Here is a 24,965-nt window from a genome sequence, read left to right as displayed (position 1 = left end):
TGAATTTGCGAACTTTGTACCAAAATTCAATGGCAAGGAAAATTACATAAGCTGCCTATGATTGTCCAAAACTGGGAAAGCGAGGAACCAGTAAGACAAGGTTTTTAAAACTTTTGTTCAGAAAATTCCAAGCGATCAGAAGTGTTATGATGTCTTCTGACTAAAATATCACATGAGAAGCAGAAAGAAAGCTCTAATACTTCTCGCCCTACCCAGCCAGCATAACAGAAGGCATGTTAACATTTGAAAGAGGGATCGATATAACGCGACCACAGTGAGTGAATTCAAACAGACCGTGTGAATTGCGTTTATTGAGGCCGGACTGTAATACGGTATCGGTATTCAAAACGTTTTTCCCTAAAGCCACAGTGAATAGTTCGGCGACGGGATACCGCTGGAGCAGCTGGCGGGTGGGTTACTGCAAAAACCAGAATACAAAAATAAAACTCCGAACACTGGAAACGTGGAGCTTGCAAGCAGTAAACAAGAAGTCGGTTTCAGCGATTTTTAATGCAATTTTTTGAACTGCGCTAGATGCAGCAGAGCATGACGTAACGGGCACTTGATCATTGGTAAGTTTTGTGGTTAGTCTGTTCTAAGTCAGAAATTTCTCGATGAATAGGGATCCCGGTTGTAAATTGTGGGTGGTGTAAATTAGTACCGAAAACTGGTGATGAAGACATGATTATGCTGCCATCTAAAAGTTCTGAGACACCTCTGTGCAGCAATCGTCATTTAACGTACTGAGAGACAGCCAGTGAGAAGAAAAAGTTGCGGGACCCTACCATTGAGAAAGCGGATTTAAGCTGGAGGCGCACGACAGTAGTAAATCTAGTAATAATGAAGCAATTTGATACCTACTGGACAACATGCTTTCACTTCATGCACCTACCAATGTTCAAACAAACACGATTTAAAAACTAGTTTACAAAGGCTGCTATTTGACCGGGTTTTGTGGTTAGTAACAATACCTACGCCTCTTCCGAAGTCACTTTCGCAAAACTGTTTGCGGCATTGCTGTGCACCGGCGGGGAGTATTACTGAAAAGTAACCAGCTTAATAAGGTAGCCCAAGAGAAGATTATGGTAACGGCTTTTATGGGGTAAAGGGAGCCTTAGAAGAAGTGCGTCATGGCAGAGGGTATTTTTTTCTCTATATACATAAGGTGAAGTCAAAGACACGTGCCTCGAGTATTTCAGCCCACGTACGCTGAACACCGAGCTAGGGTAAAGCTGGTAAATATTTTAAGCCTTGTAAAGAAGCCTTCCTGCGAGCGGCAACCAGCTTGCACTTGAATGGAATTTAGAAAGAGGTGCAATTCTACAGTGCGCGTGCCTTTATAGAAATAAAAGAAGGGAATAATATAAAAATGCAAATCGATCTCTTGTTCACCTAAAATTAGAGAAAAGCGCTGTTGAAGGTTTTTCAATAAGGGTCGATCATGCTGTGCGTGGCTGAAACTGCAGTAGCTAACATTGTACCCTTCTCTGGACGTTTTCAGCTTGTTGGCGGTATTGCTTTTTTCAGGAACTCGGCATGCATAAACAGATGGATGATAAAATTGTTTCCTTTATAACAATGTCACTGCTCAGCGTTTGGAGCGACCTGTCAAAATACTTGGCAATGGACCAACCTGTCCAACTTCACGGTATAATCTGTAAATTACACATTTTTTACGCATACATTATACACTTCATTACGATCCGCAAAATTTTAATTCTGAAATCGTACCTGAATGCCCCTCTGAACCAACCTTGCTGGAACACCACGTAAACACAACCATGCGGCCAAAAATAGCGCCAGGTTTAGTGTACGCTTTTTTTGTGCTTTCCAAACCACTGAATTCAGGACACGTCATAAAATTCCAGGGGGAAACTTTGAGGATAAGTGACAGCAATTAATTTTCCTACTATGAGGAGTGAAGTCGAAGCCTACGTAATTTATTCCTTGACTTTTACCCACTAGTTATGTTTTAATTTTCTTTTTGTTTATGAGCTTAAAACATGGTAAGCAAAACTAAAATGTATACAGCCATAATTGTTGTATCATAAGTTCTCGACTGTTGCACGTGGTACAGCATCTGACTTTAAAAATGTGTTTATAGGTGTATCGGACAGCAATAGACGCGAATAAGTGCCCGTTTCAAAGCTTGATGCTTTTAATGGGTCCGGAAAGAAGGTTTGGAGTGTGAACTACAGACTGGCAATCAAGTGAACTAAGTTAAATTAGCTATATGCTGACCTGGATCCTGCAGGGCGGAAAACGTTGATTGGCAAGGACTGGATGGTGTCGCTGGCACCGCACAGTATCCTGGCGAATGTCGTCTTGCGAATTTCAGCTAGCTGAGCTGCAAAAGTAGATGATAAATAATTTATTGCGCATCCCTTAATTGGTCACATTGTTTGACTGGAGGCAAAAAAAAAATCCACAGATTGTGTATCACACTTCAGTTCGCTTAGGATGCACTCAAGAGCGGAGCTTTCCAAGCTATACCGAAGAAGTTTTCTTGGTGGTTTTACTTCTAATGAATATGCACACTATATCTCTATATATTCCAGTTCAAGTTCCCAGTATACAAGATTGGAAACATCCTGAATTTAAAGCGAAAACCTTTCTTGGCTCATCAGTGGTGTGAACAAAGTGCGTCGGCACAGCGCTTCAGGAGGGAGCGTCGGCAGTGGGTGGATAGAGCCCGTAATCAAAGCGCGTCCGCATGAACTGCCAATAATTCCTTCCTTAGCTAATTAATATAATAGCATCAAATCAGCATCAAACCTAATTAGAGTATGCCAACACGATGGTGGCCTCTAAATTTGTATGGGTCATCCCCAAAATTTGGTCCTCTGGATGACCAAAATTTAGCCTCTTCAAAATTGGACCGACATTGATGCCTGACCTAACTCGAGTACGGCCAATTCAGTGGTGGACTCCAAATTGGTATGGGCCCGCCCCAAAATCTGCCCTCTGGAACCCCAAAGTTGACCCTCTTGAAAATGTGTCCAAAATCGATGTCGATTTTATGTTCGAGAAAACAGTAGGAGGCCTCTTAGTAAACTAGCGGGCAATTTATTTTACAGCTAGTTTTTGTACTGTGATTAACATGGCAAGTGCTCAGAAGTGCAAGGATATTTTGTCCCGTCGCGGTGGTGCAGAGGTCAAGATGCCCGACTAATGTGCCGGAACAGCCGGGTTCGATCCCGACCGCCGGCGGCTGCGTTTCGATGGGGGCGAAACAATGAGGCATCCGTGTGCTGTGCAATGTTAGCGCATGTTAAAGTTGCGAGGGTGGTCGAAATTACTCCGGAGCCCTCCACTATGGCTATTCTTTCTCTCTCTTAATTGTCACTCGCACCTTACCTTCCTTTTTTTCCTACGGCAAGGTGCAGGTGTCCACCGAAACAATAGTGCGATAAATACTGCGCCTCCCCCTTCATGTGAAGTGATTATTGTTATAATTATAATTATCACCATCATCATTATTATTATTATTATTATTATTATTATTATTATTATTATTATTATTATTATTATTATTATTATTATTATTATTATTATTATTATTATTATTATTATTATTATTATTATTAATTAGGTAGTCGCTATGGAATGGCATCATGCGTTGTGTCGCTATGATGTAAAGCAACGAAGTCTGCGTACTACCCGCTAATCATTACATCGGAGTCTCCAATATCTGCTTCACCAAAATGTCAGATTATCACTCTAGCGATACGCCCGGGACTTCGTCTAGTTCCAGCTATCTTGGAATTAGTTGTGCGATGTCAGTGAACGTCGAAGAACCATAGGTGGTCAAAATTTCCGTAGCCCGCCAGTACAGCGTCTCTCATAGCTTGAGTCGCTTTGGGACGTTAAACCCCGTAAACCAAACTAAACCAAAGCTGTTTTGGAATTATCCACTCGCCCATGACGGAGGCCAGCACATATCTCTAAAGGAGTAGCTTCTGAGCAGTTTTTAGTTATTTCAGCAATATAGTTTGGTCTATAGGCGAGGTATGAAGAGGCGGTCTAATGTGGTATGAGCTAGGTCTCTTCACATGTGACGAAAACATGTAACTTGAATATATTTCATGAGCAATACTTATCAAACACTTTTGGAGACCGAGCAAGGAACATAACGCATACCAGCGGTAAAGGATCCCGCCTGCCCTCCGTGTTCATAATAGAAGCGGTCTCCAAATTTGGTCCTGCTGAATAGGTGCCCTAGAATGCAAGCGAACGTGGGACCCACGATGCCTCCGCTGACGGAGAATTCCGAGATGCCAGCCGTGAACAGGTCAATGTCGCGGACGTCTCTGCATAGAACGGGTAAGGAAAGTCACATGGCGCCTATTAGTGTTCATTCTGACCCTGAAGCTGGGTACATGAGGCTAAGTTCATTGTGTGGCGTAGTAAGCTAATTATTTTAACTGTGTATCGAAACCTTCTTATCTTCGAACTTTCATTGCGTACAAGCTGAAAACGCTGAGAGCGAAAAAGAAAATTAAAGACATTTAAGGAATTGGGAATTATTAAATTTTAAGCACAACTATTATCTTAATTTGTGACTCGTATTCGGTTTCGTTAGCGTTAAATATTCTGTAAAAATGCATTCGCTTTGAACGAGATTTAAATAAAAGAACATCTAAAAACTAATTGTTGCATTAACCGTCTCACACGTGTCGTGGATATTGTGAACAGTGGTAAAATTTGCAAGCTTGTTAATAACGCCATGCGTGAAAGCTAGAACAGTGAAGCAACAAATTTAACCACATATTTATTTCTGGTTATGAGCTTTTCTCTCTCGTAAGCATGCGTAACACCTGTAGAATTATCTTCGCGTATGACAAGGCTAGAATTTTATGACATTGGGGCTTACTGGTAAAGCTGCTTGTACAGTTCGACCACGTTGTTGTCGATGTACTGTTTCAGTTGGTCGAAGGAGGTCACATCGATATTACTGCAGAACTTGAAGTAGTCCACGTATGGTCTGATGCCGTGGTCTCGGCCTCTCTGAATGTTGATGGCGATCAGGTCAAGTCCGAAGCTTTCGTTTCTTAGCCGATACAGGTGGCGCGTTACACCGTCTGTTACAAATCTGGCAGCAAAACACCACGTGGTTAGCACTGACGTGGTCAGGACGTTCAAGGACATTGCGTTTACTTTACAATATGCTACTATGGTACTGGAAGAGATAGGGAGAATGAAAAGAAGTACTTGACTAGGTGTTCGCTTCTCTGACCCCTTCAGACCCAGCTAAAAGTTCGCCTCAGATATCTATAATGAATGTTTTTTTTTTTCACTTAAGAAGCAGAAATAACTTTGGTACCAGAACTACCAGCCCCATAAAGTGGATTGATTAACCTTCGAAAATCCTTACAGGCGCCCCAGAACTCCGATTCTGATAGTTCCTTATGAGAAGAGTCTGGAACTTTTGAGTTTTACGAAACGCACTTTCGATGGAAATGTGGACAATATAGGTATAGCGGTTTAGGTATCGATACATACTTGTCGAATCTCTGCGCCCGCTGCTTGATCAGTCCCAAAATGACGTCATCCAGGTCACCGTAGTAGAAGTTGAAAGGGAAGAAGTAATTGTCTTGGAGGTCGAAGGTAAAAAGCCCATTTACTGTGTCTCTAGAGAAAGCAAATGTCAAAATAACATCTTTTGTTTTCTCTTTCGAGCATGTAGCAAGCTTTTGCAGGTGTAAGCATAGACTAAAGAGGTTGAGCACTTACGATCACATTCTTTCAGAACAGTAATTTCTGTATAATCTCGATATTTTAGCTCAGCTTTTTCTGGCACACAACGCATGCGGGTAAACAGCGGCATGTTTTTGTCTGCACCTTCATTCCTGGTGCTAATCAGCACTGCTAGTGTTAAAGGGGGACATGGGTCTTAAAATGGTCTTAAAACATGGCATGACACACCATTCTTTAAAAGTTTGACTTTTGATTTCTAAATTATATTGTGTTGTAAGTTTAAGCTATTTAAAGAGAACACATATTATAGAGAAGTGGTCAAACATGTGATGTTGCCCGCCAAAGTCATGAAAAAGTGCAAAAAATTCTGAAAAAAAAACAAAAAAAAACAGTGTGTTCTTTTGGAAAAAAATGATGATTTAGAACAACACAAAATGTGTTGCCTCTTCGACCGTACTCAGTGTAGTAATCAAGATAGCTTCTTTTGTACGGTCAACCAAATCTAAGGAAAATATAAAGACAGTCGTGATGACAGTTTGCTGATCCACTGGCTCACGTCGGGGAATTTGACATTGATGGATCGCTTACAGCAGGAAGCTTCCGTTGATAAGCGTATGACCCAGGCGAAATGCTGCTGCAGCGAATTCGTTGATCATGGTGGCGTCAACGGTAGGGTCGTACGTCGTGAATCCGGAAGTTTTGGGCACCAGCTGGAAGCTAGTCATGGCAGCGGGGCCTATCACCACCGGCAACCACTCATTGTACACGATATGCTGGAACTGTGATTCCACGATGCGTCTGGAAAATGAAAAAGGACATGCAAGGTCTTTGATGACCAGTGCTGTGTGGACTATGAACTTTGTTCATGCTTGAGGAATGTTAGAGTAAAGCTGAAATCTGGGAGACTTGGTATGCATTCATACTGGGGAGCAGCGCTGTCCCCCAGTTAGAGGAAGGTTTGTGTTTAATGCTTGATGTGAGAAACCATGTTCTTTCGCGAGCGCTTTCTGGCCAACATGTTTGGCGTCATTGCAAGAAAGGTTTCCGAAGTGGAAACGAGGCATGAGAGTGTGACTTTCAGCCAGCATACCATAATTTCTTCCTTCTCTCTTTCTAACAACTGGGGAACAACCAGGCAGGCATATTTTAAGTCACAATTTCGGCATCCGGCTTAATTAGTGGCTTTCGATTTCGTCTTTCTCACAATCCATACTAGCTGAACAAAAAAGCAAATAGAAATTTGTACTAACCGGGACATACGGATATCTCGAAATTGTACCACCACTTCCAGCATTTTGTTCTGGCCTTTCGACTTTTCCTACACCGTCTGCCATAATATGGAGGCAATATTTCTTCCTCGGTTGTTTTATAATTTTAGCGATAAAGGTTCAATGCAAAAAGACAACACAAATTTGCACTCAAGGTTTCCGCAAGAATTTTTCATCTGCACTACAGACTAGTAACAGTTCAGTTCAATGGAGTTTCGTGCTGCAAGATCGCCTAATTAACAACAAATATTAAGGGGAGGACGTTCACTCGTGTGTTGTGGGAAATTCTTGGGATTGTGGATAGGATATTCTTCGTAAGTTGCTCTTTCACTATCAGAGGGCGCGTGACATCTCTATGCTGCCACTTGTAACGCCGCTCTGTTGCAATCACTGACTGTGACGTGTGGCGTGTGGCGACAGCATGCGTGACGTCACTACTTGTTGACCAATAAGTGTGGACTAGTGTCACGTCGACGCGGCAGAACTGAAACAAACGCCACAAAATTTGTACGTACACGATCTGTGACTTACGCTTTCTTGCTCTGATAGGCTTTGCGCGCCAGTCATGGTCATGGCACTTGTAAATCGAATAACACTAGCGATAGGCAAGGACGTGCGCTATTGCTAGTGTCATATTGTTAATATGACACTAGCAATAGCTAGTGTCATATGAGAAGTCATATATTGTTAATAGATGACTTCTCGTTTATAAAATCTTCTCATTCGCTGTGTACTGCAAGTGAATTTACATAAATAAAAAGCAGAGGAAAAGACTGCGATCTGTCTCACACTAAATACGCGGGTGAATGAGAAGCCGAGTTTACGAGGCCCTTTTTATAATCGACTATGTATAGTCATGCTTTCCAACGAAGCAATGGTATATAGGAGACAGTTTCACGTGGCGGCTGACTTGTGCTCTAATTCAGAAATTCAGCAGTTATTAAACTCGACGCCGATTACCGGATTAGATACATTCCCAAGTAATACCTCCACTTCTTTGAGCACGAAAAACTTGTTTAAAGTTAAAGTCAGTTTCAAAACCACTGAACCAATGTCTCGTGCTATAGGTCCACCTATATTCACTTTGTTTTCCTGTGTTACTTTTATAAGAATTGCAATGCTGTATCACTACATTGTTGCATCATTATTGCCTCATTGCATTTCTTCCAGCTAGGTTTCGGTGCTTAATTGATGCGTTATAGTATAGGCTGCCGATTTCTCTGCAGATACTCTGTTCGACGCTCCCGCCTCCTCACCTTCCCGTTTCATACGACGTCAAAGTCGGGTTCTCCGAGTAATTAGGTGATACAAATTATTACATAAGGACCGTTACAAATGCCAACAGAATTTTTAATTCAGCTTCATGTATAAAAAAAAACTCGACCTATTTGTTCTAATGGCCCATGCTTTCATTCGCAGAGAGGCAGTGGGCTCGAAGAAATCAGACAGCAGAAAGTTGAAGGAAATATTGTTTCCAATGCACATAAGCAAAAGCAAAAAAAGAAAAAAGACACGAGATAAAAAAAGCAGCTTCGTGAAGAAGCTAGACAGAGCTACTTTTCACAGTTTGTTTTCTTCCTTGCCTCTGAAACGTCGAGTTGAAGATGCATGTCGCTCTACTTGGAGTGATGACGTTTTGTAACTCTGAAGTTTAGGTGCGTGGCACTATAACCATAAAGCAACTTCAAAATATTTCTTGCATTATATATGGATATGCATTGGTATTTAAGTATTGAGCTTCGAGCTAACACGTCCTTTTCCGGTAGCCTTAAGATGTCAGAAAGTCACAACAAACTCGTCTCAGCTGCGCACCTTGTGACAGATAGATTTTAGATGTGACTGAATTTGAGAAGCGCTTCCGAAAGGATAATTTCGATGGCTTTCTTTGCCACTATCAAGAGCGAGTAATCTATATTGATTAGGAGAATCACTACTCTGTACGCATCGCTCACGCTCACGAAGAATTACCGAGGGCACCTGTTCAGTACCAAAGATTGGACTTCGGCCTTTCAGATAGTCATTTTTCTTGCGATAACGCGCCAGTTACTGTATTTTGTAGATATATAGTCCTTAAGATTGTTTTTCTAAGTTGGTTTTTCAAATCGCATATTCAAGGTAAAGGGGAAGAGCGCAAATTTAACATATTCTACCTTTACCATGTTTTACGAAATATTATTGCCCTTTTCCTTTTGTTATTTTTTATCACGTTTCTACAAATGTATGTGGATTTACTTACAAGTTAATGTTGCTTTGAGTCATTTAACAATGTGTGCTTTAATAATCACTCCTTACTAACTCATCATTGCTTATGTTTTCTTTCGTTTCTTCCTAAAAGACTGAAATTTGATTGTTTTTGTGTGTCTGTCTACATCAATGTTTAGCCTTATTCTCTGTTATTTTTGGGGGGGTGAGAAAAAATTAGCTGTGGCTTAGCTAAGGTTAAGCCTGGATATCTCAAAGTGGAAAGCGTTCCTCTCACCCTTCTGGCGTTTCAGCCGGTCATATAGCCTTGCGCTTTTCATAGCTTCGCTGCTTTTTAGCCAACTCCCAAGCTACTCTTTGTGGATTGGTGTTTCTGCGCCGTCCGACTGTTGCCTTTTCTTCCATGGCGAGTGTCTGCGCCTATTCCATGAGCAAGCGTGCCTTATCGAGGAGAAGCGGCGGCGCACATGCGCAGTAGCGCGAGGCGGCGGCGAAAGGTCAGGCGATGGAGTCAGCGGCGGCAGCAGCGACGACGGCCACCTGCGCCATGCTTGCCGTCACTCGGTTTCGCGCATGCGCAGAAGTGGCAAATCTCAGGCTCCGGCTCACGCGAAGCGCGGTGTTGACGAGGCTAGAGAAGCTTTTCGCTTCAAAACTGTTATCGTTTTTGGTTTCTTTTTTTTCATATTTGTTGAATAATGTTGTCTACGCTTTAAAACCTGAATTCAATGCCTCTCAATATGCTTCAATACACGAACTATACTTCGATCGGAGGAAATAAAAGACACCACTCTAGAAGAAAGAAAACTGCGAGAACCGGGTCTTTGTGTCCGGCAAGCGCATACTTACTTTGTTACTTGGAAGAGTGCTTCGTCGTTTGCGTTCACGTTCTGGGCAAAATACGAAGCCAGCAGGTTGTGGTGCCGCAGCCATATGATGTGAATGGACGTGAGGGCCGGATGCTCGTTGACTCTCTCGTCACCTCGAGGGAAAAGACGTTATTCAAGAGGCAAATTACTAAGCTCAAAAAATGTAGGCAAATTCCACGACGAAATTCTGTCATCTTTATTAAGGCTACACAAGTTTGTAAAAAGGGACAAGATTCTTGAAATGAAAAGAATAAATCTTTCACAAAAATTAAACAATTCTGAGAGTTCTGAACTTGGGTGGGTGCAATATTATTTAGACTCCCAGAAAATTCAGCCATGTCAGTTGTACCTTGATTGTACTCCTGATAAATTCTAATGAGAATGCTTTGATTTCCTTCCATTTTAAAAGATAGCGAAATTCAAGAACGACGTGAAATGTCTACCTGGAAGAAGAGGTTCGAACTAATATTTTAAATGTACGACGTCACAGACTTTGAGAGCCTGCTTAATGAAGCGCTACGCTAATATTTTAAGCATAGTCAACATTTTTTACACCCTGCTCAAACAGGCGGAAGGCTAATCTAACTCAAGCACTGAAATATGTACCCTGCTATGGATTGTTTTAAGAAACGAAGAGAAATGTCGAGCCTTTGATAACTTACAGATGATCATAACGAGGCTATGAGAGCACTAGGAAAGAAAACTGAATAGGAATTCACTGATGATAATTGAAAAAGGAAGTTACCAGCTCGGAAGCAATACTGTCCTTTGCTTGGGTTGCTGCACCGATCTCTGGTAGGATAGAAACTTCGGGGAAGAAGAGCGCCAGCACCGTTAACCTGCTGGTACTTGAGCAGTCCTGCAAGGGACAGGAAACGGTTCTTTGCTAAATTCCAACAGGCTGTAACTTACCCTAGTCGTCATGAAAACCGAGTAAATCTGCACGGGTCCCTTTAGTTTGCACCATTAGCGTAACGTTCTGTAGAAATGAATTGTGGGCGAGCTAGTACATGATATATTCATTAGAGCGCAAGAGGTTAATCAAAAGACGGTGACAGAAATGGACACGGCCAGATGTCCCATCTCATGCACTTCAATTCAAGGTACCATAATATACCGCGTGGCACTGAAAACTCAAAACCTTTGAGGGAATTTAGAATGTGTGAAGCATCTCTTTTTATAGCATTTTATAAGTGGCATTTAACAGGTAAAAAAGATTTGGTCGTTGTAATGACTATATGAAGGCAGAATCACTCAGGACTGTCTACTTTAAAATAGACATCCCCCTTGAGTTACGCTGTGTTTTCACAAGCAGGCCTCAATGAACGTACCAAGGAAGTACAGGTTAGGACACTGCTTTATACCCTTGACCCAATACTTAGGGGAAACCCCCAAGGAGGTGTAGATTTTTAATAAGGGAGTAATTACTCCTTGACATCTACCTAAGCGCAGCCATACGGCTACAGAGGAAAACTTGCTTTATACCGTAGGAAAAGGAGTAAGAGAAATATCCAGCCTATTTTCCTTGTCTGATTATGACGTTAAGAAGTAGGACTTAATCAAACAACGCTTCGACAATTACTTCATCACTGCACGTAATACATGGCACTGGTTGCTAAGGTACACAAAAGCTAAGTAAAGTATTGAATATGTAAATCAGTGTAAGGGCAGTCCAGCGCGAGTACTGTTGCATTATGTATTCACTGTAGGACGCATGTCCTTTGCTCGACCAATTCATTTCTAATTGTTCAACTTCATTGAAATTTAGTGAACTTCGTACTGAAATGTACGAAGTACATATATATGTATATACAGGTGCGAAACTTTAACTTACACATTCAGAGAAACTTTAGAAATCAGGCTAAATTGGAGTATACCATGCTCCATTTTCCGCAATGTGTTTAATGCAGAAAATTCAAGACTAAGCATACACGAGCCCATTCCCTTTTCTCCTAAAATTCGGGATTTCTTTTAGCAGCCAATTTTATTTTACAGTGCTTTGATCTATTTCTCGACAGGTTATGACCATCAAACAGGCCTTGTTATATACTAAATGCCTCGCATTGCTGTGTATGGTGTTAACCAGTTTGGCAGACGCTGCGGACCCATCACGATTTCAGGGGACAGGTTCGCAGCGCATCATGGCGATTCGCATTACACTGCTTCATATTTAAAAAATCAGCTGCATTCTAATACTGCTTTGATAGGGAGCTAGTTAGCGAACTAAAAATATAAATTTTATTTTTAGATAAAGAATTTAACATAATATAAATGCTTATTCGACAACTAATGCATGGATTAAGCTTTTACTCAGTCGAAGAAACACAGGCCCGAATCAAAATACGAAAAAATATTCAGTAGTTCCGTCGTAAACGTCACACTTTCATATACTACTGTATTACTGTTTTGTATTTCTGTAGTTTTTATTTAGTACTTTTTTGTGGTGTATAGGTATTAAGTACTTTTCTACCGCAACCAATAAAAGTTTGATCCTACAAGGGAAAGTTCTGTTGTCACAACAGAACTACCCTGTTGTGACAACAGAACTGATACCCAGTCGAAAATAAACTACAGAAAATTTTCTGCGCTTTCTTTTTGACTGATTAACGCCCTGATTAGTCTTCTACTTCTATTCCCGAAACGCCCTGAGCTGCAAGCTTCTTGCAGCCGCCGATGTGCTCGATGCGGCAACCGTATCGCGCTGAAGTGTTCTCACTTTTATCTAAGGAATGAACATGTCTCCTTTGCGATACCAACCTCCACTAAGAAGTCGCAGCCTTGTGGTGTCATTTTGACTACTGCCGTAGATCTGAGAAGCATCAATGTAGGACGTCAAGATGTCTTGTTGCTCCCTGTAACCTGAAGAAAAGAGCAAGTGTGAGTTCACATTGCGTGCGCTCATCAGGCGAGCACTTTTCTCCTTATTTTAGTTTTTAAGGTATTCGAGATCTCAGCATCTCTGGTGCTTAAAAAATATGTATTGCACTTATTAACTGTGGACTGTAAAAGTTTTCATTCTAGAGCTCGCTTTGGAGAGAAAAAAGTTATAAAGAGAGGCAGACAGAGAAGTGAATCCAATTATAATCTTCTTTGCTACTGCACACTATAGTGTCGGGTGGGCAGATATATATTTTTATGGACGCACGCCTAGCATTACGGCAAAATTACCAAGTGTTCGCAGGACATAAACCCTTTATTGCCCAGCGCGATGGCTTAAAAAAAAAAAAAAAGCGTGATCGGCTAGTGAGCCGAGACATCCTCTAGCCCGGCAGCAGCGACTGCGCTGGCAGCGTTTCCTTGGGGGCGAAAAGCAAGGTAACTACTGTACAATCTCCGCGTATGCCGAAAAACCGCAGGCAGTCGAAATTACGCTGAAGCATCCCCTACAGCGCTACCCATAGTCTTAGTCATTTTCTAACGGTAACTCTTATACATCAAAGCCACCCATGCCGCTGCAAATTACGACCAGATATATTTAACCTGTAACGGCATTAAATGCTTTTTTTTTTAATTCTTGGGCTGGTTAGCATTAATGCCGAAAATATTTACAGTGTACGCATGTCAAGAAGCACCAGTCAGGTGTTTTCTTTTCTATGTGGTTTGATTTCGAAACATACACGCAATGTGCATTGCTGATAGGAGAAATTTCTTTGAATTGCTTGTCATCAGCCAAGGCGAACCTTGTTTACGAGACTGATAATTCTGGCAGCTAGAGCAGCATTTGCGTAAGGAAGAAAGAATTGGTGAAAAAAAGAAAGAAAGAAAGAAAGCCACGAGGAAATGAAGAAGAAAGAAGGAAAAGAAAGAGAAAGGAAGGAAGAAGGGAAGAAAGTAAGAAGGAAAGAAAGGAAGGAAGAAATATGGAAATGAAGGAAGAAAAAACAGTGAAAGAAAGGAATGAAGGCAGAAAGAAAGAAAGAAAGAAAGAAAGAAAGAAAGAAAGAAAGAAAGAAAGAAAGAAAGAAAGAAAGAAAGAAAGAAAGAAAGAAAGAAAGAAAGAAAGAAAGAAAGAAAGAAAGAAAGAAAGACAACCATGACCACCCGAGAACGTACCGTGTACATAGTACTTAGTGCCAATACACTTCAATAAAAAAAGAGGAACAGGAAAAGAAAAGAAAGGAACACAGAAAGGGAGAGGAAGAACGAGAGCAAGCAAGAAAGTAAGAATGAACGAACGAACGGAAAGAAGAAAGCAACGCGGATACAGCTCCGCTGCAGTCATAAACATATAAAATCAGAATGATGCGGGAACTAGTCCATGCTTTATTGCGAAAGGGCACTGTGAATAGGTGGGCCTCAATTAGTACGACTACCGGGTGGCGCAGGCGCTAGGTGAAAATGTGCCTAAAATTTCTAGCGACTACCGATAATTTACCCTCCTGATTCTGTTACAAGGGTTCTAGCCAACCCAAAGTAGTACATCTTTCGGCCATGCGAAACGCATCTGCCGCATTCTGAAGTCGGAGCTCTGGAGACAAGTGAGGTTGCTGTACGACTGGATTCGAGTATTGTGTCCAGCCTCTTTGTTTCTGTGTCGATTTTTCCTGCGTCCGTCTTCTTGGCCGGTTAGTCTTACTTCATGCAATGCACCAACTAGCCCAACAACGTGTTTTACTGAATTACCTTTCTTGTACAGTGGGCCCTTCTCTATGTCTAAATACCCATTATGCTCAAGTCCAAAGTATTACGTTAACATGTTAAATATTTGTGTGAATAGCCGTACTATAGGTGTAGAAAGACTTTACAGGAAGCGAATCTGCAATAACGCTATTTCTGTACCCCCAGATTATGCCGCAACAATAAATTCCATCAATAAGTGATGAAAGTTTAAAAACTGTCTTATTCAGCAATGATGTCGATATTCGTAGTATTGTCGCTAGGCTGATGCTGTGGTTTTCTATATCATGGAATAATATATACACTCAGCGTCTGTCTTTCAAGCTTAGCACCTGCAAGTGACGACTTTTTACAAGGCGCAATGCTGGAAAGCTAACTGAATGTGCTTTAAGAACTTTTTATTGACATCTAATATTTCGAAACATAGTGCTGATTAAGAAATTGAATAATGCACCACACATTTGCAGGTAGATGTTTCCAATTTCGACATATAATATTGCGCATTAAATTGAAGCTAAAAGTAATTGTTCTGCTATCAACAAGTGCTATCACGTGCATGATGCACGCTATTGTGTACAACAAATCCATACAGACCGCTCAGACACTTATCGGCTTTTAAATACAAATCCGCAAGTGTACAAAAAGCACCCTGGGAAATAACACGCCAGAGAGCGGAATTTTATTATAAATACGCATTATGTGAATCTCACATAAGGCATGCAAGCATTATTTCGCTCAACTACATTTCAGGTTTCAATGTCTAGCTGTGATTCATATATTTCTGGAAGGCATACTTGCATGAGAGCTCAATTACATGTAGACAAATTACATGAGAGCTCTATTACCCGTAGACAAATTTTTGTGGTGTTTACACCTTCAGAAAGTTGATATAAAGCCAGTGACCAATGAGCACTTACCTAGCTGGCAGCGGCTGCAAGGCGCCGACCTTGGGACGTTCATACAGGTCTTCCCAAAGCGAGAGAAGAACGGATCATCGGCAGGGATGTCGATGGAGAAGCACTCGGACATGTTCCGCGTAGCCGGCGAACAGCAGTCGATCACATTGTTAGGGTCTGTACAGAAGGGTCGTATGCACTGATGGCAGAGGTTGCTAGAACACAGTCGACTATATTTTATTAATTACGCGAAAGCATTACTTCGCTATGTTCACAGATTTCTGTCCGCATACCATGTCCGCAGACCACGTCCGCAAAATCGTGTCCGCAGTAGTTGAGGGTAAATGAGGAGCGGTAGAGGTTAATGCGTGGTGTCAATTGATAGTGGCTGACGTAATGTTGCTGCAGATAAAATAATTAGGCCAATAAGTTAATTTCAATTACGTAATTAATTAGAACAACTGGTTCACAGGAAAGGAAAGGCGCAGTATCTGCCACACTAGTTTTGTGGACACCTGAACTGCGCCGTAAGGGAAGGGAGGAAGGTGGGTGTGAAAGATTAGGCTATCTTTTATATCCATGAAAGAGGGCTGCTCGGCAGCCGCCCGGTGATAGAGAGCTCGGGCAAACTCGTGAGCAGCCTCATTCCTTGCGATGGATTCATGTGCTGGTATCCATATAATTTCCACGTTGCGCTCAAGCGGCCTCGATTCGAGGACTCGTTTAGCTTCTTCTGATATTCTTCCCTTCCCAAAATTTCTGATCGCATTTTTGCTATCGCATAGTATTAATTTAGCCTTGGTGCCGTAGTGGATATGAAGTCAAGAATGTGACGTCACGCAACCGTAAGCAGACCCGAAAAAAAGGGCATAGGAAGGGACTGGCGCGCAATTTGAAAGTACCAAATACTAAAATGGGCAAACAAGAAGTGAATTAAGCTACTAGAAGCAACCAGAAGCAACCAACAGCAGCATCCGTGCTTTCGCATTACTCCAATGTAGATTCTGCAGTGCTCTTCAATTGTTTTGCTTCGAGACAAATGCAAGCATTCAATTTTAATGCATTCTGAGGTATTCCATATGAGCACCAATTGGTTTTATTTACTCGATGTAATCCGCAGAATAATGGCAACGCAAAAAGCCAATCAAGGAGCTGCGTAAAAGAAACACAGAAATTTGAAACATGAGTGTAAAACGTGAAAAATATTTTCGGGGAGCACTTAAGCTCCACTTTCAGAGTATAACTTCCTCTGCGTGTTTTCTCAACGGTGCATTCATTTTGCTGCCCTCTTAATCACTTATCACGAAACGAAATAACTTGTAACTTTTAAGACGGAAATCACACCTTTTGGGGACATGTGCCTCGAGACGCTATTCATGTCTTCTCAGGCACGTACGTACGGCTCGATAAAACGGGGCTAAACCCATGTGTGTGTGTGTGTGTGTGTGTGTGTGTGTGTGTGTGTGTGTGTGTGTGTGTGTGTGTGTGTGTGTGTGTGTGTGTGTGTGTGTGTGTGTGTGTGTGTGTGTGTGTGTGTGTGTGTGTGTGTGTGTGTGTGTGTGTGTGTGTGTGTGTGTGTGTGTGTGTGTGTGTGTGTGTGTGTGTGTGTGTGTGTGTGTGTGTGTGTGTGTGTGTGTGTGTGAGAGAGAGAGAGAGAGAGAGAGAGAGCAGACTGAAATTCCTGTTCGCAATGTGTTCCAAGTCAATGGAATTTAACCAAAAAACGCCGGGCACTACCTGCCTACGCACGCAATAACTTTTTTAAATCGTCTTCCTTCTCATCATATCAGGCACTGAAATTATCTTCCCTCGCAAGTGTTTTGCGCCGGTAATTTCAGGCAGGCATTATCTAATGTGTTTTGCATCGTAATCTTCAACGTGTCTCGTAGTTTTTGTGGACGTCATTTGGTACACATGGCTGCCAGTGCAAGTGCATCTTTGCTCTGTTTATGTGACTGCCATCTTTTCTCAGACTAGTAACGGCAATTGGTTCATACCTGTGTAATTGTTATTTTTTTCTTCGATGTGCCAACACAAGGGCACCGGTATTCATGTTACTGAAACTGTTACTGAAACAGTCTCGCTCACACGACCGCTGTATGTGCAAATAAATAAATAAATAGCGACAAAAAACAAACAAACAAATCCTAAACACATTGGTCACACGATTATATTGCTAACTAAAGGCGAGAAAAATAAGAAATACTATTATTCTATGGAGATGTTCATCAACGTTCTCAAAGACAGGAAATAACGGAACGAATATGAAAGGAGGCGACAGAGCGAAATGAAAAGGCGTTTTCTCCTTTCGTCACTGTATCTGTTAAGTTTTTTTGGGGCCCTTAAATAATATGAGCCAACTAGTCCAACAGAAAAATTCAATATACGTAGATATGACCAGCATTCACTTGAATAGGAAATTATTATGCGTAACCACAGCACATGCCATAGAACTCTACGGGTGGTTTCGGCTTACAGCTTCACTGCAGAATATGCATTGGAGTAATACGAAAGCACGGATGCTGCCATTGGTTGCTTCTGGTTGCTTCTTGTTGCTTCCAGTTGCTTAATTCACTTTTTGTTTACCCATTTTAGTCTTCGGTATTTTCAAATTGCGTGCCAATCCCTGCCCTCGGCTGTACTTATGGTTGCGTGACGTCACATCCTTGTCGTCACATTCACTGCGGTACCTCTTTCTCGCTTTCCGCTTTCCCTCCCACCTTCATCCCTTTCCTTACGGCGCGGTTCAGGTGTCCACAGAAGAAGTGTGACAGATACTGCGCCTTACCTTTTCTGTGAACCAGTTATTGTAATTAATAATCTAACTTATTGACCTAATTAATTTTTGACACAACATTACGTCACTCTCTATCGATTGACACCACTGATTACCTCTACCACTTCTCAATTACTCACAACTGCTGCGGACACGATTTAGCGGACACGTTCTCAGGGCAGAAATCTGTGAACATAGCGAAGTAATGCTTCCGCATTAATAAAAATACTGGGCAGATCAATACCAGAACAAAATCCATTTGTTTTATAAAGTACAAATGAAAGATGTTTCAAGGACAGTATAAAATTTCGGCATTAACTGAACAAGTTTCAGCGCTCATGACACGCAGAAGGCATCAATATCGAGATGACTGTTTACGTGCAAGTTAAAACTTTTCATTCCCACGCCTCATGATTCCACGTTGTTTCATTTTCTCCTACGAATTATTGTATAAGAAATCATAGGGTCAGCGTGACTTCATTTCTTAGGGTCTCACGTTAGCTCGCCGTGAAAAGTCAACCCCCTTCTTTTGTTTTTTTTTTTTTTTGTTTTGTTTAAACAATTCCCTGAATCGACGGCAGACGAAGCAAGCGAAGGAGGTACGCGAGGACATGACCGAGTATTCATGAAACATCTCGCCGCTGAATAACTTTTTAATAAACTATTCTTCGCCGACAAGCCCGGCAGCGTGTTTTGTTAAGGGATCTTTCTTTTACTGCGGGCTCTTCATTTTGTTTCATTCGTCAAACCAGACACCTTTATGATCGTGAGTCTCCGCACGTCCTGTGTATTTCTTCCCGTATCCGCATGATTTATGTAGTGCTGAATAACATGGTAAGAATCCCTATACAATAGGGTCCAATGTATTCAATGTCCGACATCTTACTCACGATGAAAATCGTTTCGGAGGTCATTAACGAATCAATATATAATGATGTTAATGACCAGAGATTGATCACAAGTGGCAAAGAAGAGAACTTCAAGATCACCTTAAAAACACCCCTGTGTGCAATAGCAGAGAAATATCACCATTCATTTTTCCTGCTGCTTATTGTATAATGAACGCTTAACCATATTGAAATTTAAAACGAAAACATGAAGTGGGCAAAGATAGAGAACCACTTACTTCCAAGGTTGACAATCTCCTGTGGGTCAGGTTCTAGCGGCGCTAGAGCGAAGTCGTGGTCAATGAACTGTCCAAGCTGCATCACCATGTGCGTAATGTCGGTGGCAGGGTTGTTGGCGTCTGGATGAACCATGTAGGATATCTTGCGTGCATTTGGCAAAGGAGCTCCGCTCGTTGCCACTCGAGGCTTGCTGATTCCTGCAAATTATCGATGGGACAAGCAGCCTTCGAAACCGAACGTAGTGTACCGCTTTTCAGTTACGTGGTGTAAAAACAATAAAGGTAGCAAAATCCGAAACGATGGCTCATAGATCTGGGCGCTAGGGCGTTGAACTGTAGGGAATGCCAGGACTGCATCCAGTGCTCTAGCAGGAGTGTACATTGGCGCCACTTGATATACAGTCCCGTAAATAGAACCCCGACGTATGAATCTGCTTAGATTGATGATGAAAGTGCGCACATTGGCAGAGTTATCTCAGACAGTCAAGCCAATGGCGGACTTGTTAATAGAGGACCGTAGCAGGTAGCCCTTTGTGCCGCCAACTCTCAACCATATAAACTGGTAAAGGCAAGCTTCAAACTATTGCTATACAGCAATCGATATGAGCATGAGTGATCGTTAGTCAGCGAATATGTAGAAAATTTTATAGACTTCTAAGAAGTCAGTGGGTAGCATCCCTAATCCGGGATTATACTGGCCTGATGTTCCCGTACCTGTTGTGCGATATTTTGCAAACTTCTTCCTTACTTGAGGAGGACAGCATTGCTTCCAGTCGATTTTGCATTGGCTGAGGATTGGCATCCAGTTTTATGTTGGCCTGCAGCCAACATATGGTAGAGGTCGGCTCTATTCCCTTAAAACATGCATTGCGGTGTAAATACCCCCTTCTCTATGACAGTGGTTGGTTAGGAGGTTTTAATTTTTGGTTTAAAGCTGACGTCATCACCGCGCTTTACTTGTGGTTAGCTCTTCGGTTCAGGAAGTATAACGAAGTCGTTCCAATTCGAAGTTTTGGAAAACCTCTGCGTATTCTGTAAGCGCACTAAATACTTAAAAATCGAGGTATTGATGCCAGGGTACCCGGGAAAGGCTACGGCAGAGATATACGTGCTCATTTACTATTATACCTGGCCTTAATAGTAAATTAACGTGTTCACCAAGAACGTCTTGATCAGTGACACTAAAGGAACATCGGCAAGCATCGGCAACGTTGCCGTTATCGAAATGCCTGCACAAAGTTGTGCATCCGCACTCATGTCAGTTGACTTAATTGCTGACCCTGCCAACGTTTATTGGCATATGCTCAGTTTTTGTGTTGTAAAGGGACGTACCGTCGCTGTACGCGGGACTCAGGAGGCGAGTCATACAGGAACCGGCCCGTCCCCAACCCGGATTCTGAAGATTGTTGCAGCTGCCGTCGGCTTCACGGTACATCTTGGTTGGACTGCATGACAAGTTGGGCTGTGGGCAGGCGGTGGCCAGCGCTGAACCAGACACGCTCGCACCGGCCAAGTTATTGGTGTCTTGCCGGGCTTCTTCACCGTCAGTGCTGGGGGACGAGGGGAAAAAGTAACTCTGAAGCGAGGTTCATACTCTTTACATCCAGTGTGCAATATTATGCTGTTTGAGAGTTTGGTTGCAGCCATTCGATACCAAAACGCTACATATTCCTTTTTTATATACACCGAGGGCGTTAAAAAAAAAAAGCAATGACCACCGTTTTTGCTTACAACATAGAGATACCATGCTCCGAATAACGCCTTCAACAGACTTAAAGTTCAAGTCAGTAAGCGTTCTCAAAGTTCATGTGAGACTGAACTGCCAAGAGGGCTAGAAAGATTAAATCAAGAGAAGGAAACGAGACCATTTGTAAGACGAACAACCTGCTTTAAATATTCGTAACGGGTTCTTTCAAATTTACTCACCTGTACGCCGCGTTGTCATTAGCTAATGGTTATGAACTGTGGTTATGAATGCCGATCGTACTTTACGCAACCTCGTTGGCTAGTCGTCAAAACTATTAACGAGCAATTATTGGAAACACCCGAGGTGTCTGAGCTTCATTGGTGATACCCTATCTGACAGTGTTTTGTTTGATTTTGCATACACTTTGGTCTTTATAAATTTCCTGGTTACCTCGTGCGTTTTTTTCGTTTTCGGATACTAATTCTAGTCTACCACTCTTTCGTTGAGCCCCGTTTCCAACAAAACTATTTACATCAGGTGTACGCGTACAGTTAAGGTTCAAAATTTCCAACAAAACTGCTACAACTTTACTACTGTTGAAAATACGGCTACAGCTCAGAATACTACAGCCAGTGCAACGCGTATACTATAACTGGGATATTATTGCCACGATCTACGGCCCTATGCTCTCCGTAACAAATATGTCCAGGACGCCTGAGGTGTACCCATGGCCATTAGCTCTGTAACCGGCCAGTAGATGAAGCGAACACTTGTTTTGGTAAAAAGAAGCTGTCAGGTATTCCTCGTTCACGCTTAAAGTGCTCTCCACCCTCCCAGGACAAAAATTAATTGCAATACATCTCCTACCCGAAGTTCATCGAGCTTGTAATATTAAAACTATTGGTACCAACCTCCTGAGCAACTCCCTGGTTGTCTCTTCGAAGAGTCTGGCCACCTCTGCATTCTGCACTGCATCCTTGGTTGCTCGTCGTGAGTGGGCGTGTCGCTCGGAGGCGTATGGACAGCCGCTGGAAGACGTGCGCGAGACTCCAAGGCCTGCGAATGCAGGAGGAAAGGTCTGTCCCTTTGCACTGCCCACAAGTGCTGTGGAATATGGGGAGTTTCTTAAATCGCAGAGAGCGCCAACACGAACATCATACCTCAGTTGCTAAGCACAGAATCGACCGATGGTTCTTCAGATTTTTTACAGCCGTCATTATTTGCCTCACCTAAGAAAAACGCTCTGAAAAGGTGAATACTTCTTGGCCTCTTGAGACATGGTACATACTGAAATGGGGAGGTTACGTTTTCTTCTCCTTTTTCTTGGCCCTTTGAAACATGGCATCGTCATGTCATCACGTCGTTCTGTTTCTGTTGTGTCGCCGTGTTTCATCGCTTGTCATGTCACCACGTAACGTTCGGTTGGAGATGCGGGTCATCCCCATCTTCGCATTGGGGCATCGACGCCATCTGTAAGCCGGGACCGTCGGCCGAAAACCCGTGGCGATCGCCTCACAGCTCCGCCCAGCCCTTTCTGCTCAGACCCGACCAGCCGCTCTCCATAGCCTCGTCAGCAGCCCTGACCACAACACGTGATGACCAGGAAGAGCCCAAAGTTGACCCGACCGACCCCACGCCGAAGCAACCTCACGACCATTCGAGCGAAGACAGCAACCCCGCGCAAGCCGTCCGGCGTGTCCAGGGGCCTTGGCCTTCGGCAAACGGTGAACATTGGACCTGATTCTCCGAGGCAAGCACTCATCCCATCTCGCATTCATTGTGGTGACAATCATTTCATCTTCGAGTCCTCCGCTGTGTTCTTTTGTCCAATCATGCGTTGGATTACGAGCAATCGATCGGGGCGATCGCTCGGTGACCCTGGGTCATGCTACGTAGACGACGAAGCGGGCAGTGGCGCGGGGCGGAGTGCTCGCGCTAGGCTCGCTTTTTCATCATCATATTTCATCATCATGTCATCACGTCGTTCGGTTTCTGTTGTGCTGCCGTGTTCCATCGCTTGTCATGTGACCACGTAACAATATGTACGTTTACATGATCAAAACAAAAAAAAAAAAAACGAAATATGGCCTCGCTGTTATTAGCCCGTGTCCTCCGCCTCTTCCTTTTCTGAGGCGTATCCACTGAACCTTTGCCGAAAGATGTGATTCGCCAGAAAAAATGACCATCACTTTGGTCGTTCCGTGCCCAGTTCCACTCGATATGTGCCTCTAACACGGTGTATTTCGAGAGATTGGGGGTTATAATATTGCCATGGCTACTTCCTCTTTAAATTGTTGCATATATTTATCTGGATTGCTCTTTCAGAGCAGGACACCATGATCGAATAGCCAATGCTTTTATCAGCCTTGTGTACTTTTGACGCATAATTGTTTCGGTCCAAGGTGCTGCTCAACGACGAGAAGGCGGAGAAGAACGCTCGGTATGAGGCAGCTGAATGGTTGAAGCGAAGGTGGGATGCCGAGGTACAAAAGTTAAATGCAGAAGCTGTAAGTGTGCGGAGGAAGCCGAGCTTGAATGTCAATAAGTTGCCCACGATCCGAAACGCAGGGCTGAAGCTGAGTCGGTCTTTAAGGCCTATGAATGCGAGCCAAAGCATCAACGTCGTTTAACAAGGCGCAAATAAGACGGTGTTATCAAGATAGCATCAGAGCAGCAACAAATGAGGGATGCGCGCACGCTATCTCGTTTAATATTAAAGGGCTGATGACAGGGTCGTTCGATGTATCGCCGTTTTATACTTCTGTGAATAATATACAGATCTGTGATTCTATTCGCAAAGTTTTAGTGCCTATCGAGCGGCGCGTATTACAAAAGAATTCGATAGAAAACGGTATCGGGAAGCTCCCCCCACCGAGAGCGACCGCCATTTTGAAATGCTCGTGTGATATTAGGAACAAATACGCGATGGAGCATGCAGGCTGCAGTACCGAAGGACACATTTTTTTTTTCGGTGACACCGACCACGGGAACTTGCAGACCAGAAAGCTGATTTCGATATTATTAATAAAAACTCATTTTAAAAATATCTACTGCACCGAATGAGCTCACATTTCCTGGATTTGTAATTCAAAGTGTGTGGAGTGAAATGCAGTAATCAGTTTATGCTGAATATTAGCTGTCATGACCCCTTTAAGGCGAGGCTTAAACGTCGTCCTAATTTTTATGACTGTGGTACAGGAAAAGCTATGTGTATGTTTGTCTCTGAAGCGAGATCGCGAGGCGTATAAGTATCTAAGTATATATTAGTATACATCACACTGATTTTCGTTTTAGCCAGGCTAACAGTGCCAAATGGCGGATTAAGTTGAATTACTGTGGACTGTGACGGATTGAGGACGGTTGTGATTCTGGACGGTTGTGGACGGAGCAATTCTTATTGGCTTAAGATGCATTATGGTAATTTCCTGAGGATTAAAAATAACATTGCGATGAATTGGTTAGGATTAGGATTAGAGTTAAGATTTCTATTGGAGTGCATTACACTGCAATAAAAGTAGATGAACGTGAATTAGAGCCTTGAAAGAAACGTCAATGCTTGCTCCTTCACACTAAACAGTAGTGTTTTGTACCCCCGCACCTTTAGCCCTCTTCGCTATCTCGCTCGTGGCGTTGTGTCTCAATTTCTTCATCGTGTGCGCGAAAGGCTAATGCCTGAAAGCTAATGGTTCCTTCAAAGCGAGCTCAGCCAATATTTACTCTGCGGGCAGCCGAGGAAGCAAAACAACGAACCGATAAAACAGTGCTTTTTAATGGCTTCCTAGTGCTATGCGTGACGGAAAGTAGGCTCGCTCTACTCATGCGGATCG

General features: G+C 42.7%; 1 protein-coding gene across 1 annotated transcript in view; it reads right to left on the bottom strand.

Moving 5' to 3' along the window:
• Nucleotides 1-293: 293 nt before the first annotated feature.
• LOC146178499 (immunomodulatory peroxidase-like) overlaps nt 294-24,965 on the bottom strand; it is a 77,723-nt gene continuing 53,051 nt past the window's right edge. Inside the window, exons 5-17 of the mRNA XM_084579987.1 lie at nt 22,050-22,194; nt 20,784-21,001; nt 19,452-19,649; nt 15,571-15,726; nt 12,794-12,895; nt 10,782-10,895; nt 10,017-10,149; nt 6,286-6,495; nt 5,503-5,631; nt 4,874-5,092; nt 4,141-4,310; nt 2,242-2,347; nt 294-418 (exon numbers count right to left, since the gene is read on the bottom strand). Coding sequence (XP_084436113.1) covers nt 358-418; nt 2,242-2,347; nt 4,141-4,310; nt 4,874-5,092; nt 5,503-5,631; nt 6,286-6,495; nt 10,017-10,149; nt 10,782-10,895; nt 12,794-12,895; nt 15,571-15,726; nt 19,452-19,649; nt 20,784-21,001; nt 22,050-22,194 — 1,961 coding nt within the window. The 3' untranslated portion in view covers nt 294-357. The remainder of the gene's footprint in view (nt 419-2,241; nt 2,348-4,140; nt 4,311-4,873; nt 5,093-5,502; nt 5,632-6,285; nt 6,496-10,016; nt 10,150-10,781; nt 10,896-12,793; nt 12,896-15,570; nt 15,727-19,451; nt 19,650-20,783; nt 21,002-22,049; nt 22,195-24,965) is intronic.

This window comes from Amblyomma maculatum, chromosome 9, assembly GCF_055883805.1.
Source record: "Amblyomma maculatum isolate TAMU_Amacu chromosome 9, ASM5588380v1, whole genome shotgun sequence".
NCBI classification, from domain to species: domain Eukaryota; kingdom Metazoa; phylum Arthropoda; class Arachnida; order Ixodida; family Ixodidae; genus Amblyomma; species Amblyomma maculatum.
The sequence above is the reverse complement of the archived record's forward strand: the minus strand, read 5'-3'. Positions and strand labels throughout refer to the sequence as shown.